The sequence below is a fragment of the Neomonachus schauinslandi genome, chromosome 5, assembly GCF_002201575.2.
Source record: "Neomonachus schauinslandi chromosome 5, ASM220157v2, whole genome shotgun sequence".
NCBI lineage: Eukaryota > Metazoa > Chordata > Mammalia > Carnivora > Phocidae > Neomonachus > Neomonachus schauinslandi.
Genome location: NC_058407.1, coordinates 125,016,438 through 125,031,071, shown reverse-complemented (window position 1 = coordinate 125,031,071; position 14,634 = coordinate 125,016,438). Strand labels below are relative to the sequence as shown.

Sequence of the window (14,634 nt, the reverse complement as noted above, 5' to 3'; positions counted from 1 at the left end):
ATCTGGCTTTAATGAATATAATTATTTTTCAGTAACATTTAATGACCCTTCTTGACACAAACAGGGCTAAAGGGTTAAGTTTATTTTCTTATGGTCCTCTGTGCCTCACATAAACTTGTTTGTGTTGTTGGGTAAAACTTTTCTCAGTGGGGTCAACTGTTAATGCCACTTTTGCCAAATTCTCAAATATCCCAGATTGTGTCCAATGACTTGTGCCGGATGTTAATTCTAAAGTTTGAAGATGATACTCAGGAGGTTTACTTAAAATGTAAAATTTGCTTAGAATGCATAACGAGCTTTCAGGTTTTGTGCCAGAGAGCAATTATTACCATATTCATGAATTATCTTGTTATGTGATTTCAATCCCAAGTGCTGAAGATTAACTTGTGCGTCATGCTTTATGCCTTATTCATACATATTAGCATTTTCAAATAGTTCAGCTTGACTCCCTAATATGAATTGTAGAACTTATAGAGTTCAGATATACTTGTTGAAATTCAAAGACCTTTCTGTTTTTTTAATAACCACCGGTGACTGTGTTGAAGGCAAAAAGTTTATTTCGGCGGGGGGTTGGGGTGGTAGGGAAATCAGCCAGTGTGTCTGTAAAAGTCCATATAACAACATAAATTGTCTCAAAAACAGGTTTTTGCTTTTCAGGAATGGCATGATTTTCGCTTCCCCTCAAACTGATTTTAAAAATATATCTAACATTTTTAAAGATTTCTGATTTATTTTTGGAAGCTGTATAATGACCTGTTCTTCTTCCATTGGTCTTCCTTTTTAACTGTTCCCTTCCCATTTAAAAAAAATCCTACTTTTCCCCCCAAGATGATGAGGGAAAATTGGTAAGTAACTAACCTTTAGGAGGGTGTTTGACTTAAACCCAATAATTTTCTTGTGGACAGATGTTAATTTGATAATACAGTCAGGTGGACACATAGCTGGTTGAGTGCGGGTTGCCGCAGAGGAATGAATAATGGATCCATGTCTAGGTGGATGCTAGTGAGATGTCGTGGGGTTCTTAGTTACCTTAATATTGTCCTGTTAAACATTTTAATGACTGATTTGGTTGACTCTACAGAGAGGTTTATTTATCAGATTTATGGACAAGGGTAGGGTGTGTGTTAAGGTGGAAAAGACATTGGCATTCCAAAAGTTCTTGACAGACTGAAGGAAAGAACAGATTCTAAAAATACAATATTTAGCAAGGATGACCATAAAAAAAATTTGGATCCAGTGACCTGCTTGCTTGACTATACAGTCTGAGCAGTGTATATATGAGAAAGGATTAGGGAATTTAGTAAGCTATACATGCAATAAAATTGATAGTATGATCTGGCTGCTACAGAGTCTAATGGTAGCTTATGCTACATTATTAGACATAGTAATCTAATTGTAGGTTCCACAAGGCAAGAACATAGTTCACTGTTATATACCCAGAGTCTAGAACAGTACCTTACTCAGAGGTGGGTGCTCCATAAATATTTGCTGATTGAATGAATATTGTATAGGACAAGAAATGTGAAAGTCTTGTTACTTTTGTAGTTCTTTGAGAAAGGAGACTGTTGGGGATCTGGGTAAGAGAGCTGTAGATAATGGGGGAACTTTCTGGCAGAAAAGGGAGTAAATTTGTTCTATAGTTAAGGATCAGTTAAGGTATAGGAAGGAAGACACATTTTTAATCAGTGTAGGGAAACAACAGTTTTCTTTTTATTAAACGTTTATTTTTAGAATAATTACAGATAGACTCACAAGAGGTTGCAAAAATAGGACAAAGCTTTTTAACAGAAGTGCCCTGAGACAGTAGTAGGGCCACTGGGAAGATGTGAGGGAGATCCCTGTCACTTGATGTTTGCAAGCATCACGTTAACTCTTGCCCTTTTTGCTCCTCGGATATCTTTGATTCTGCTCTGCCATTTTCCCTTGAGGCCGTTACTTAAACCTAAGGTTGCAAACTCACATGCCCATGACAGTAGTAAGTGAGCTGAGTGGTAAGAAACACTTGACCCCCTGTCTTTTGTTTTCCTACTTTCATATAGGCAAAATCAAAGCAGTATTTCATTTTGTTTCAACTCTGTCATAACAGGGGATGGTGGAGGCTAGTGTTTAACCCTCACTGGTGCTGGAGTCACTTCAGCTCGTTGTTCCTTTGGAGGGATAGGGGTCAGTGTTGCTCCATCTTCCACCTTTTTTTTTAATATGCCAAATATCTTAATTTTTTCTAAAAAAAAAAAAGATTCTATTTTTAAAACAGTGGCACCAAGTTAAGTTAGCATTGTGTAAGGACAAATAAAATGTTGGGTTTTTTTTATGTCTTAACATAAACCTGTGGTGCTGATCAGCTTAAGGCCAAAGAACCTGCCATCCCCACGTGAGAGTTTTATGAAATTCTTGATGGCGATGAACGGAGTAATTTGCTGTCTTTTGAGTCCTCCTCCTGTTAAATATATTATTTGAAGATTAAGTCAGGGGTTGACAAACTTGTCTTAAAGGGTAAGATAGAAAATACTTGAGGCTTTGCGTTTCCCAGGTGTCTTTTGCACCTCTTGGACCCCACAGCTGGGGTGTGAAAGCAGCTGATGGCTGCGTTCCAGGAAAGCTCCACTTAGGAAAGAAGCGCGTGGCCTGTGGACCCTAGTTTGCTGCCCTCTGGTAACTGCCTGACCCACACATTTTCTGCCTTAAGATATTGGCTGAGTAGGTAATCATGGAAGTCCTTCAATAGGGTAACTGTCTTATTAAATTGAGATACAGTAGACCTCTAAGAGGCAGTGGGTGTGTGAGGTGTACTCCTTCTTCATTGTACAGCCCAGTGATTCTTGGTATGCGTCATAATTTACCAAGACAGAAGACAACATCTAGATACAGAATGCTTCTAACAGCACCCCAGAAGTTTGTTCCTGCCTTCTCCCAGCCCAAGTCCTCTTGCCATCAAAAGTTAACCTATAGGTTAATTTTGCCTGTTTTTGGACATCATTTAATGGAATCTTGGATGTATGGAATAATTATTTAGAAATCCTGGTGAGAAATATCTGTGTTAGGAAATACGGTTGAAAACAATTCAAGGGGCTATTTTATTGTACCATGATTTCATCTTTGGGTTTTATGCAAACCTCTATAGAATTTAAACCGTGAAAGTTGTTTGAAGTGTTCTCTTGCGGGCGCCTGGGTGGCTCAGTTGGTTAAGCAACTGCCTCTTAGGCTCAGGTCATGATCCTGGAGTCCTGGGATCGAGTCCCGCATCGGGCTCCCTGCTCGGCAGGGAGTCTGCTTCTCCCTCTGACCCTCCCCGCTCTCATGCTTTCTCTATCTCATTCTCTCTCTCAAATAAATAAATAAAATCTTAAAAAAAAAAAAAAGTGTTCTCTTCCTCACAAAAATTAAACACACCACAGGGAGGGTTTTTTCACCATGCAGATCAAAGAAAAGTTGTATAGTTTATTAGCTAGCCTCAAATCTGGGGTTAGATTTTAAAATGGTGTTAGTAACTTCAAGAAATTTGTTTGTTTGCCAAATACAGATGTAACCTTTGGCCCAGATTCGGGTAAAGCTTCTTTTATACAGATTATAGTAAGCTCTTGGTTATTGAGAGACTTTATAATTGAGTCATTTAAAGACCTCTCTTGAAAAGGTTCACGTCTTGGGCATTCTTGTCTGTAAAGACGAGAGGGAGGAAAAGCTGAAATGCACATCAGGTGGCTGTTTGATTGGCAGGTCCACTCTCCACTCTTCCTCACCTTGTCCTGTGCCCCAGAAACCTGGCTTTTATGAACACTATTGACCGGCTCCCTTGCCTTTTGGTTCCGATTGGGGTAGGCAGTGAGAGGGATGGGAAGGCGTTGTGTAGGTTTCGGGTATTTATTTCCTTACCTTCCTCCCTGTGAGGTCACTGAGGGTTGATGGCACCTCCTGTCGAAGTCCGTAGCTTCTCCCAGATGGCCATCTGCATAGTTACCATCTCTGGGCTTTGGTTAACTACCCCTCCCCCTTCCTTGCCCTCAGAGCACAGGCCGGGTGCCGCTTCCCAGTATTGCTAGCTCTGGGGCACTAGACTGTCTCCTGTTGGTCCCGTGTCCTGCCCATCCCATGTCTTTGTGAAGTTCTTGGAATTACTGCCATCAGGTTTTCGAGTTTGAGTATGCTCTTTGTTTCCGGCTGAAATGTCCCTGATATATCTAGATTAATTGATCTGTGTACCGTGTTACAACAGATTTTTTGGGGGATTAGATGATTAAGGAGTAATATTCATTCTGAATAATTTTTCTTAAGAGTTGCACTATTACAAAAGGCAAATGTCCTGTAACAGTCTGCTCTGACAAGTTGTTTTCAGTAATATAAGTTACTAAATTCTCTAGTAAAGACATCATCCCAACATTTTCTCTCAGTTATTTCAATCCGTATTTCAGGTTTTGGCATATATACTAGCATTTGCCAAATTTATTTGTTCATGGAACGTTTGTAAATTTATAATATATTCATGTATTGCCCTAAATGGTAAAACAGACACTTTAGTCACTGCACTGAGTGGTCACAACTTGATCCGTATGTTGAATATACAGTCTCATGGTTAGCTGGTAAACATTCCCTAATCATCAAAGTATATGTCACATTTGTGGGTCATGTGGCTTCATGCTACCTCCTGGCATTCTTGGCTATGATCCACCCTTTCTTAAAGGCAGGTTATTGCATGATAACATACTGTTGACCCATTTAATACTTTCTGCCATATTAAATTTTTAGAGAAAAATACTGCTAGCATTTATCGATCATATACATCACCTTTTAATATCACAGAATACCAGTGTTCAGTAGAAACACATTTTGGGGAATGCTGATTTAAGCAGTGCGTGTTTCTTTTTCAGCTGACAGCTGACCTGATTGTAAACACATTTCAGTTGGGGTACTAAATCTATTTCTCAACTACGTGCTTGAAAAAAAGATCACCCTGCACTGGGAAAGCCTGGTAATCAAGTAAAGGAAATCTTCTCCCAGATGGGTCATTTAGTATAAATCCTAACTTAGCTAAGCAGGCAAGTGCTGTTTTCAAAATGGAATTCTCACTTGTGATTGTACTTTGTTACTTTCTGTGAAACAGTGAGCCTATGAGCTAGAAATACGTTCTGTTTCTCTTTTTTTTTAATATTTTATTTATTTGACAGAGACACAGCGAGAGAGGGAACACAAGCGGGGGCAGAGGAAAAGGGAGAAGCAGGTTTCCCACGGAGCAGGGAGCCCAATGCGGGACTCGATCCCAGGACCCCGGGATCATGACCTGAGCCGAAGGCAGACGCTTAACAACTGAGCCACCCAGGCACCCTTAGAAATTTGTTCTCTTAAAGAAGTATTCAGACAAGTGGAAAAATGAATGCAGCTCTGCTTCTTACCATAAACAATAAAGGCAGACTGAGTTAGTCCCAAGTTACCAGTTTTGCTTAAGTGTCCATTAAGTTCTACAGATACTGAAAATTCTTACACTTTTGATACTTGCAGTGGGACTTTTCATCATCCCAAGTAGCAAGATCCAGATAAGTTATTTAAAAGGCTAGAATGCGTTATTTAGATGAATGCAATTTTAATGATCTTGGGTGAAAAGAATTCCTGTAGACAGTTTTTGAAGGAATGGGCCTTTTATTTTATCCCTCACTATGGGTGTTAGTTGAAATTATAGAAGTTAACTTTGCATTATTAAGTACACGTTTTTTGAATATTCTATTTCAGGTCAACTGAGTATTCCTTCAGTCCAAAGTCAGGATTAATTCTTGTGTCATGTTAATTTATTCCTTTATTAGAACTTTGGCACCTCATTGACAGAATTTTAAATAGCTAGGTAGAAAATGTCACTCATGGAACACTACATCAAAAACTAATGATGTACTATATGGTGACTAACATAACATAATAAAATAAAATTAAAAAAAAAGATGTCACTGAGCTCATCTCTTACTCTTCACATTCTTGGGCTGTATCACTAGACAGATCTGTACTTTCATTTTCAGGACTTTGTTCTTAGAGTGTAGACTAGTGACGGACAGAAATAATTGATGTGATGAAATGTCTTCTTTATATTTCAGTACAAAGATTAAGAACAACAAAATCTTCAAGTCCTAGTAACTAATGAGAGTTTATAAAAGAAAAGGCAAGTCTAGCGAAAGAATTGTGATTGTAGTTTAGTTCGGTTTTAAAAAGTTACTCTTTTCTGCAATAATAAAAAAATTGGTAATTTTTTAATGGATGCAAGTTGATGTTATGGTTCATTGATTTATCTGGGTATAAGCAACTTTCATTATGTAGAATTTGTATCCTGTATCACATGCTATACTACACCAAACTGTATCTGTATTTGATATTTTTATACTTTATCTAAAATATTCTGTAACGTTTTCAGTTAGATTTTTGGAAAATTGTGAAATACACAAAATTTACCGCGTTCATCATTTTTAAGTGTACAGTTCATCAATTAGACTTTTATTTAAATGCATATATTTTTCTAGAAACATACTGATGAAAAAAATAATCATTTTGGTTAAATTTGTGTGGGGAGGAGTTCTTAAGGAGCCATTAATGTAAACTGGTAGAATCTGGAAGGATCAAGATGTGGGGCTGTTGGGCACTTCTTCTAAAAGGCCAGACTATGGGATGGGGCTGAAAACAAGGGAGTGGTTGAGAATTTAGGGTAAGTATCCTAGAGGTTCCTTCTCCTTTACCCAAGTGGGCCCTTCTCTAGCAGAAAGCTAGTTAACTTCCTGAGGGATTTGTACTGTTCAGGAAGGGTGTAATGCTGTAGTGAAAACAGTATACTTAACTGAGAGCCTGTGTATTGGCAGATGAGCCCTGTAGGTCCTATTCTGCCCTGGTTCTGTGATGCTGGAAGCCGGGTTTTTACCTTCCCACTCAGGAATTGAGAGGATTCTTCTCTTTGAACTGACTCAAGAGAAAAGATTGGCAGTTATTGACACTCAGTAGTCCTCCAATGAAAAAAAAAACTAGCTTTCTGCCGTAATGAAGCTCCATTGACAAACCCTGTCCATTCAGGGAGTTTCCCTTAGCTCTTCAGTGCCTTATTCGTAAATATGAATGTTCACCTAGGATCATCAGACCTTTAGGGAAAGTTTACAGTGTGAAAGTGACACAATAAACCATAGAAAAAAAGGAATTCAGAGAAAGAAGGAACGGGGGAAAAAAAAACCCTTCAATTAAAAGCTTGCTTAATATCCTTAGCTAAGGCTGTAACCATGAAATAACAGTATGCCACAAAGAATAGAGAATCAAAATTAGCTCTTAGAAATTAAACATTATAGCAGAAATTCAGAAGTTAAAAGAGTTAGAAGGATAAGAGAATGAGGGAGTCCATCTAGAAAGATCTGCACTATTCAGATTCCAGGAAAAAGTGAACAGAAATTAGAGGGTAGGAAATAAAGATGAATGCAGAAAAACCTCCCAGAGCTGAAGGATATGAGTGTCTAGAATGAAAAGCATCCTAGCTTTCACTGAATACATAGCATATGAACAGGAAAGCTCTCACATCAAGACCTAATATAATGAAATACTGGAAGGCCAAAGATTAAAAAAAAAAAAAAGACTTTAAATGCTTTGGGAGAAAAGAAATAGGTCATTTACAGGGACTCAGGAATTCAGATGCCATCGTACTTCTCATTAACAGTTCTGGAAGCTGGGAGACAGTGGAAGAGTACCTGTGTCATAGCAAGGAAAGTAATTTTCAACTCAGTTAACATTCTTCTCTGAACTATCCGTTAAGTGTGAATATAGGCTAAAGATATTTTTAGACGAGTCTCAAAATGTCTTCAGACTGTGACCTCTCACATATCCTTCTCTGGAATCATTATTATAGCTAACATTTACATAGTGCTCACTGTGTGCCTCACTTTAGCACTTTAGAGCAACAATATGAGGTTGATGATACAATTTCTCTGTTTTCCAAGTAGAGAAACTGAGCCATGGAGAAGTTAGTTCCCAGGGTTCCACAGCTAGGAAGTGGTGGAGTGAGGACTTGAACCTGGGTAATCTGAAGTCCACTGTGTTAGATTGCCTCTACTCGAGGACGCGCTCCACCACGGTGACGGAGGGAAACGAAAAAGATCCAGGAAACAAGATCCAGCACAAGAGTGGATCAAAAGGAACTGCCAGTTTGGAGGTGAAGGGATGCTCTAGGATAGTAGCAGTACAAAGATATCTGGAATTCATTTGTTCTGGAACACGTGGAGGGCTCCAGGAGAAAAATGGAACAGATATATTACCTGTTACGTTCAGTCATACGGAGTGTAGTCTGCTGGTGGAGAATGAATTGGTGGTATCTCCATAAACAAACACAAAGAGACAAATATGAAAGGGGATATCGTCATAATATACCACGTGGCTCTGCTTTGGATAATATTTGTGTAGACAGTCTGCAGTAAATCCTGAATGTTGCCTTCACCAGGAATTGTGATTGGGGAGGGTGGGGAAGAGAAACGCCTTTAGATGTGTGTGCCTGTGAAGGGCCAGTGGGTGTGGTGTAAGAGGATTAAATGTCCGCTTTCACAGTAGGAAGTCAGTACAGACTATTTTGAGACAGAAGAAAAATGAGGCACTGTCTCAATATTTAGAAAGATGGCAGTAAATACCAGAAGAAACACGAGATTTAAAGTGGTTGCCTCTGGGGTGCTAGAATTAGGGATTGGAAAGGCTGAGGCAGAGAACTGCCATTATTTAAGTAATATATGACTTCAAAAAAATAATTAGGTATACACAAAACATGGCATAGTTTTCCTGTGTCAGCCCATAACCTGTGTGTCGGCAAACCTTGAAGGTTCTATACGCAGAGTATATCTGCGGTCTGGCCCCTTCTCCACACCATTACTGTTGCCACCTGGGCTCAGCCACCAGCTTCTCTCCCCTGGGTTACTGCAGCGTCTCCTGTCTGGACTCTGAGCTTTTATCCTTGCCTCTTTTTTTTTTTTTTAAGATTTTATTTATTTATTTATTTTTAAAGATTTTACTTATTTGACAGAGAGAGACACAGCGAGAGAGGGAACACAAGCAGGGGGAGTGGGAGAAGGAGAAGCAGGGAGCCCGATGCGGGGCTCGATCCTGGGACCCTGGGACCCTGGGACCATGACCTGAGCCAAAGGCAGACACTTAACGACTGAGCCACCCAGGTGCCCCTTAAGATTTTATTTTTAAGTAATCTCTACACCCAACGTGGGGCTTGAACTTAGAACCCCGAGATCAAGAGTCGCATGCTCTACTGACTGAGCCAGCCAGGCGCCCCGTATCCTTGCCCCTCTTCAGTATCTGCACAGCACCCAGAGCGATGCAGTTAAAATATGAATCCGATTATGATGCTCTCTTGCTCAGAGCTCTGCTGGCCACCCCCCATGTCCACACACACCCCTTCCCTGCTGTATTTTTCGCCATAGCATTTATCATCTAACGTTAGGTGTGCTATGTACTCCTTTTGTTTCTTGGCTGTGTTCTCTCATTAGAAGATAATCTCAATGAGTGTGGGGATTTTTGTCTGCTCTGTTCCCTGTATTCTCAGCCTAGAACAGTGCTTGGCACACTGTAGCCCCTGAATAAAGATTTCTTAAATAAATGTACTGCTTTCATGGGAATAAAAATTACATTTAAAAGTAGCACCAGTTTTAAGAAGCTGTTTGCAGTAAGCTAAGCCAAGCAGTTCATTGTCTTACTGGCTTAAGCATCCTCAAGCAATTTGAAACAGAAATCCCGGGAGATCTAATTGAAAAGATTTGTTTCCATTTGGAAAATAACCGTATGCTGTCCTGACATTACGCCCCTTGAAAAACTTGTGCTGCGTACTAGGAGTCCTTACTGCAAAAATGAATCGTAGTGTTTCCTGGTAACTATTTATGACTCAGACTGTTGAATTTCACAACCTTTTGGCCACTAAGATTTCAGACAGGATACTGGTATTTATTTTTAAATCCTAGAATCTGCTTAGTGAGGTTAAGTAAGCATCACAGATATCTCCTATGAGGATCCAACAGCCAAGATTCCATTTCTTACAGGGAAAACTGCCTCCAGCAGTCTGAACACCAGTTGACCTTGTATTCGCTCATAATCATTCTTGCTGTGTTGCGGCCAGCTAAGGCTGCTTGCGTTTCGTCGGGGCGGGCTTTCTCAGCCAGCCCTCTTCCTTCTCACCTCTTCGTTCAGAAAATGTCAGGTGCCAGGCCAGTGCCATCACATATATCCCCATGGCTACAGATCACATGTCTGCATAGACATGGTTAGAACTCCCAGAAGGAGAAGTGGGACTGTGAGAGGGAAGGGTCTTCATCCTCGGGCCGGCCCCGAGAACACATGAATGAGGAGCAAGGCGAAGGACACAGTCTCTCTTTGCACTGCCTGCAGAGGTCTTCTTGGAAATCAGCTGAAACCTAACCTTCCTCCACACTCCTTAAGTAGCAGAATGTGGACACTCTTCGAATCTATGAAGGACTTTAAGATGTTTGAAAATCATGACCCTCGGATGTCGAATGTGTTAGATTATAGTTCAGTTTATATTGGAAGGGATGTGTATTTGTGTTTAGTTAACTGTGACACCAAAGAGGTTTTGCAGGGACTTTTTTGGTGGTGGTTTTGTTTTGCTTTTGGTGATTTCCCTGAGTGTAAGCGTTGTTTGCCTACTTAGGTGATTACAGAATAAGAGTTCTAAATGCTTGACGATGATTTAGGTCCCCATTATATCAGTGTGCCTTTTCAGGCTGCGTTCTGCCCTTCCTCAGACTTCCAGATATGCCCTTCTGTTATTGCCTTGTATAATGATAGCCACACACTGCTTTTCCTGCTAGGTCATGAAGCTCTTCCTTGTTTAAGAGCCGATGCTATTTCATTGTATCATTTTGAGGAAAGATAATCCTGAGAGAATCCTAGTTAAGTAGCAGGCAGTGTGCTGTATACATTTTCATATTCAGTATCCAGTAGAGCTCTGACCATAGTCAGCCTTTGGCCTGTGATAGGATTTCATTGTTCTCTTTACTATGATAGGGACTGGGTGGCTTCAGTTTTTGCAAACCCAAGGTGAGAAACCTTAAACTGATTTGTGCCGAATAATGCCTTGTGAGTCATTAAAATTAAGTTCCACTATGCTTGGTGGTGGTGGTTTATATATAGATTGCAATAAAACACTGGGCAGAGTGTCTCCTTGTAAACAAAGAAGTTTGTAGACTGGTAGACGGAAGAGTTGATAGGATTCACTGCTGCTGGCAGAGCTTTTCCCACAATTGTTCTGGAGAGATCTGTAGTGGCATGCTGCAGGTTTCTACTCTTGTCCCTCTCTTGTTCGTGAATTTGGATAATGACTTAGAGGTATGTTTGCTCAGTGGTGGATGAGAAAGCCAAGATGGGTAACTAAAAGCCAAATGCCAACTAAGGATGTTGAAAGATCACAGAAGGATCTGTGAAGGGTGAGCTGAAAGAGACCGAATGAATTCTAATAATGACAGTTCTTGTCAACAATTTAAAAAGTTGCTACAAAGTTACAGATTGGCCAAGAACTGGCCACACTGCAGAAGAAATAAAAGCAGTTGAAATTTGTGAGATCCGAATTTGTGTGTGTCATAGTTGCCTGAAAAGAATCAGAGTCTGGTGACAGATGCCAGAGGTACAGAACAGAGGCAGTACAGGGATCCTTCGACTAAATTCTGAAGGATTAGCCGGGTTAGGTTTGGGATGTTGTATTGTGTTCTTACGATTACATTAGAACGTTTTTATCATGTAATATTTGGTAATACAAAAGAATACATGTAATATGTAAGTTAGGAAAGAAACAAAAAAACCTATCTAGAGACCTGTTCCAGCTTAAGAACTAGAACATTCTGAAGATCCTTGACTGTTTCCTCCTCTACCCCAGAAATAACTGTTAGTCTGAATTTGTCATTGCCTTGCTTTTTCAAAAGTAATTCTACCACATTATGTGTGTATTTATAAGACATATATTCTCTTTCAAGTTGATTTTCAGTTTTATTAAAATGACATTATACTTAATGTAGCCTTTGCCACTTGCTCTTTACATTCAACATTGTTTCTAAGATGCATGTGTATCAGTTGTTCTCAACCAGAATCCCTCATCAACAGAATTCCCCCATGAACACAGAAGATGATTTGAGTGGCTCTTTTCTCAGTTCTTGCAAGGATGGTACATAAGCGGCTCTTGCTAGATACGCAGGAGAGCTGCTGTCTGGGTACCTAGCGTGGGTGCACAAGCGGGGCACTTGGGGCTTCACTCTCTGTTGGAACCTGCTGGAGTTCTACTTAATTCACGTTTACTGCTGTAGAATGTTCCACTGGTGAGCATATTAAAGCTTATTCATATATTCTCTTCTCGTGGACATTTGGGTTGTTGCCAGTACTTTTGTTGTTACTGTGGACAGTTTCGCTCTATGTTGTATGTACCTTGGGTGCATGTGAATAAACATTTCTCTCCATGTACATCTGAGTGGTGGTGCTGGGGACTGCTACGTTCCCATGGGGACATTGGTAAACCCGGGAGTAAAGCGAAGGGCAATTCAGAATAGTTCAGCTATTCATAACCAGTCTTTATTCTTATTTTCTTAGGGATTGAAGAGGTTAATGACCATTTGCCAGAAGCACTTTCCTACAGATCCATCAAAATGTGTGGAGTACAACGCACTGTGAAATCTGGGTATGGTGTCTTAAGTAACGAGAAACTTAAGTGGACGTGCTGTACGGACTTCTGGAATTCCCAACAGGAACGAGGGAAGAATAATGCGGTTTCCTGTGTTTGAGTTCTACCTAACGCTACTCTCTTGGTTTTAAGAAACGGTGTTGGCTCTCCTGTCACATCTGGCTGCAAACTGATTTTTGTGTCATTTACTTTAAATAGTCAAAAAATTAAGTTCTAAAGACTTTTCCTCGAATTTAAATGTGTAGACAACTGTCCCAGAAGGGGGTCTAAAATGATGTCTTCCCTCTAGACCTACAAGCTGGCACTTAGAGGATTGAAAAGGAACATTTGAGGATGGACTTAATTTCTTTCTGTAAAATACGGTAATTTTCACATTGTCTTTTATGTAGCATTTATAAAAAATATTTTTATATATTTCAACAAAAATATGGAACCATTTAATGAAACTTTATAGTCCTTAAATGTTGCTGAACTTTTGCCATCTTGCAGTAGAATTGGAATGTAAATGTTATTACTGTTAACTCAAGTGTTGTTTTTCTTGCATTTCAAGGCTTGCTTTTACCTTCTAAGGAGTGTAAATTTTAGTATTTGTCATCTCTTTGGGACAGAAGAATTAACAGGAAATCGCAGTTCAAAATAGATGGTATATTATACCAACAGAAGTTTAAATTAAGGAAGCCCAGTGCCTCAAGGTTCAAGGTGGGGCAGTGGATTGTCAAGCCAGCCAAGGATGGGGACGTTGTGACACCACTGGTTCTTCCCAGACTAGGACTGCCTGTGAGTCTCCTTGTTGCAGGGCCCGCGGTGGACCGCCGCTCCCGGCCCTGTGCCACCGCGCATAGAACAAGGCGCCGGGACTCTGGTCACTGCCTGACACAGTAGGCCATGCGTCTGAGTTGGCCCACATGAGGACTTCCGAATCTCACACAGTGTCCCGTGCAGATAATGGTATAATGGTGACGAATCGCTGCGCTCTGCAAGTTGAGAGGCCTCGGTTAATAGAGGAAGGTGGGTGAATGGAACCGACCTGCCCAGGGGGAGTGACAGTGTCGGGTAGCAGTAAGGGGGTGCTCCCGAGTCAGCACTGCCGAGCTGGAGGTCCCAGCTCTCCCCCTACAAGTGCGAGACCCTGGGCGTCACTCAGCCTGTCTCTGCCTCCTTTTTGCCCCGTCTGCAAACGGTCGCGAGGCCCTGGGGCGTACACCTCAGTGTGCCGCTGTGGTGGTCAAGTCAAATAAAATGCTTAGTGCGCTGCCTGGCAAATGAGAGCTCAGTGGGTACTGGTTCTTGTGTCCTCGTTCCTAGAGTGTTACTGCAGTAGCGTTCCTGAGCCCTGTGCCGAGGGGCGGTGTGTGCTCAAGTCAGGGTAACACCAACGATGGGGGGGTGGCAGCGACAGCCGTAGGGGTAGGAGCGGTTACCAAGCAGGGACTGTGTCTGGGCTCGGTGACTGCTCCCGATTTCAGCCAGTTGGGAGTTGAAAGGGTGAGAGGACATGGTGGGAGCTAGAGTCCGCTGAGTCGTAGGTGGGGGTAGCTTCTCATAGCTCCACGGTCACCTATTCTGGCCCCTTTGGGAAGGCTCGAGAGCCTCTTGTGGTCACGTGTGTATGGCCATGCCTGTCGGATCATTTCTGCTGGGTTTCTGCACAGGGTGGCTGGAGCCCGCCGTCCTGAATTGAATCAGGCTTATTCCCTACCCCACTCCCCACTTTGGAAACCATTTCTTATGATTAAATTAGTTAGGACTTAGGAGAGCTTACTCTAGGGCAAATGAGAGAGAGACTTTCGTAAGATAGGACACTAGTCTAGACTTGAGTTACGTAATCTTGTTGTGTTGGACTTGTTGATAAATACTGTTGAATGAATACTCCCCAAATTACTTCTCTTTATTCACAATCAGACCACAGCATGGCAGTCCGTTGTTTTCATGTTGTCTTTCCATTTGCTGTTAGTTAATACTCC

At 41.1% G+C, this 14,634-nt stretch overlaps 1 protein-coding gene across 9 annotated transcripts in view; it reads left to right on the top strand.

Moving 5' to 3' along the window:
* Positions 1-13,936, top strand: part of PRPF18 (pre-mRNA processing factor 18) — a 49,707-nt gene extending 35,771 nt beyond the window's left edge. For all 9 annotated transcript variants that reach the window (XM_044915003.1, XM_044915001.1, XM_044915000.1 and 6 more), the window contains one exon: positions 12,580-13,936. In XM_044915003.1, coding sequence (XP_044770938.1) covers positions 12,580-12,660 — 81 coding nt within the window. In that variant the 3' untranslated portion in view covers positions 12,661-13,936. The remainder of the gene's footprint in view (positions 1-12,579) is intronic.
* The last annotated feature ends 698 nt before the right edge of the window (positions 13,937-14,634 follow it).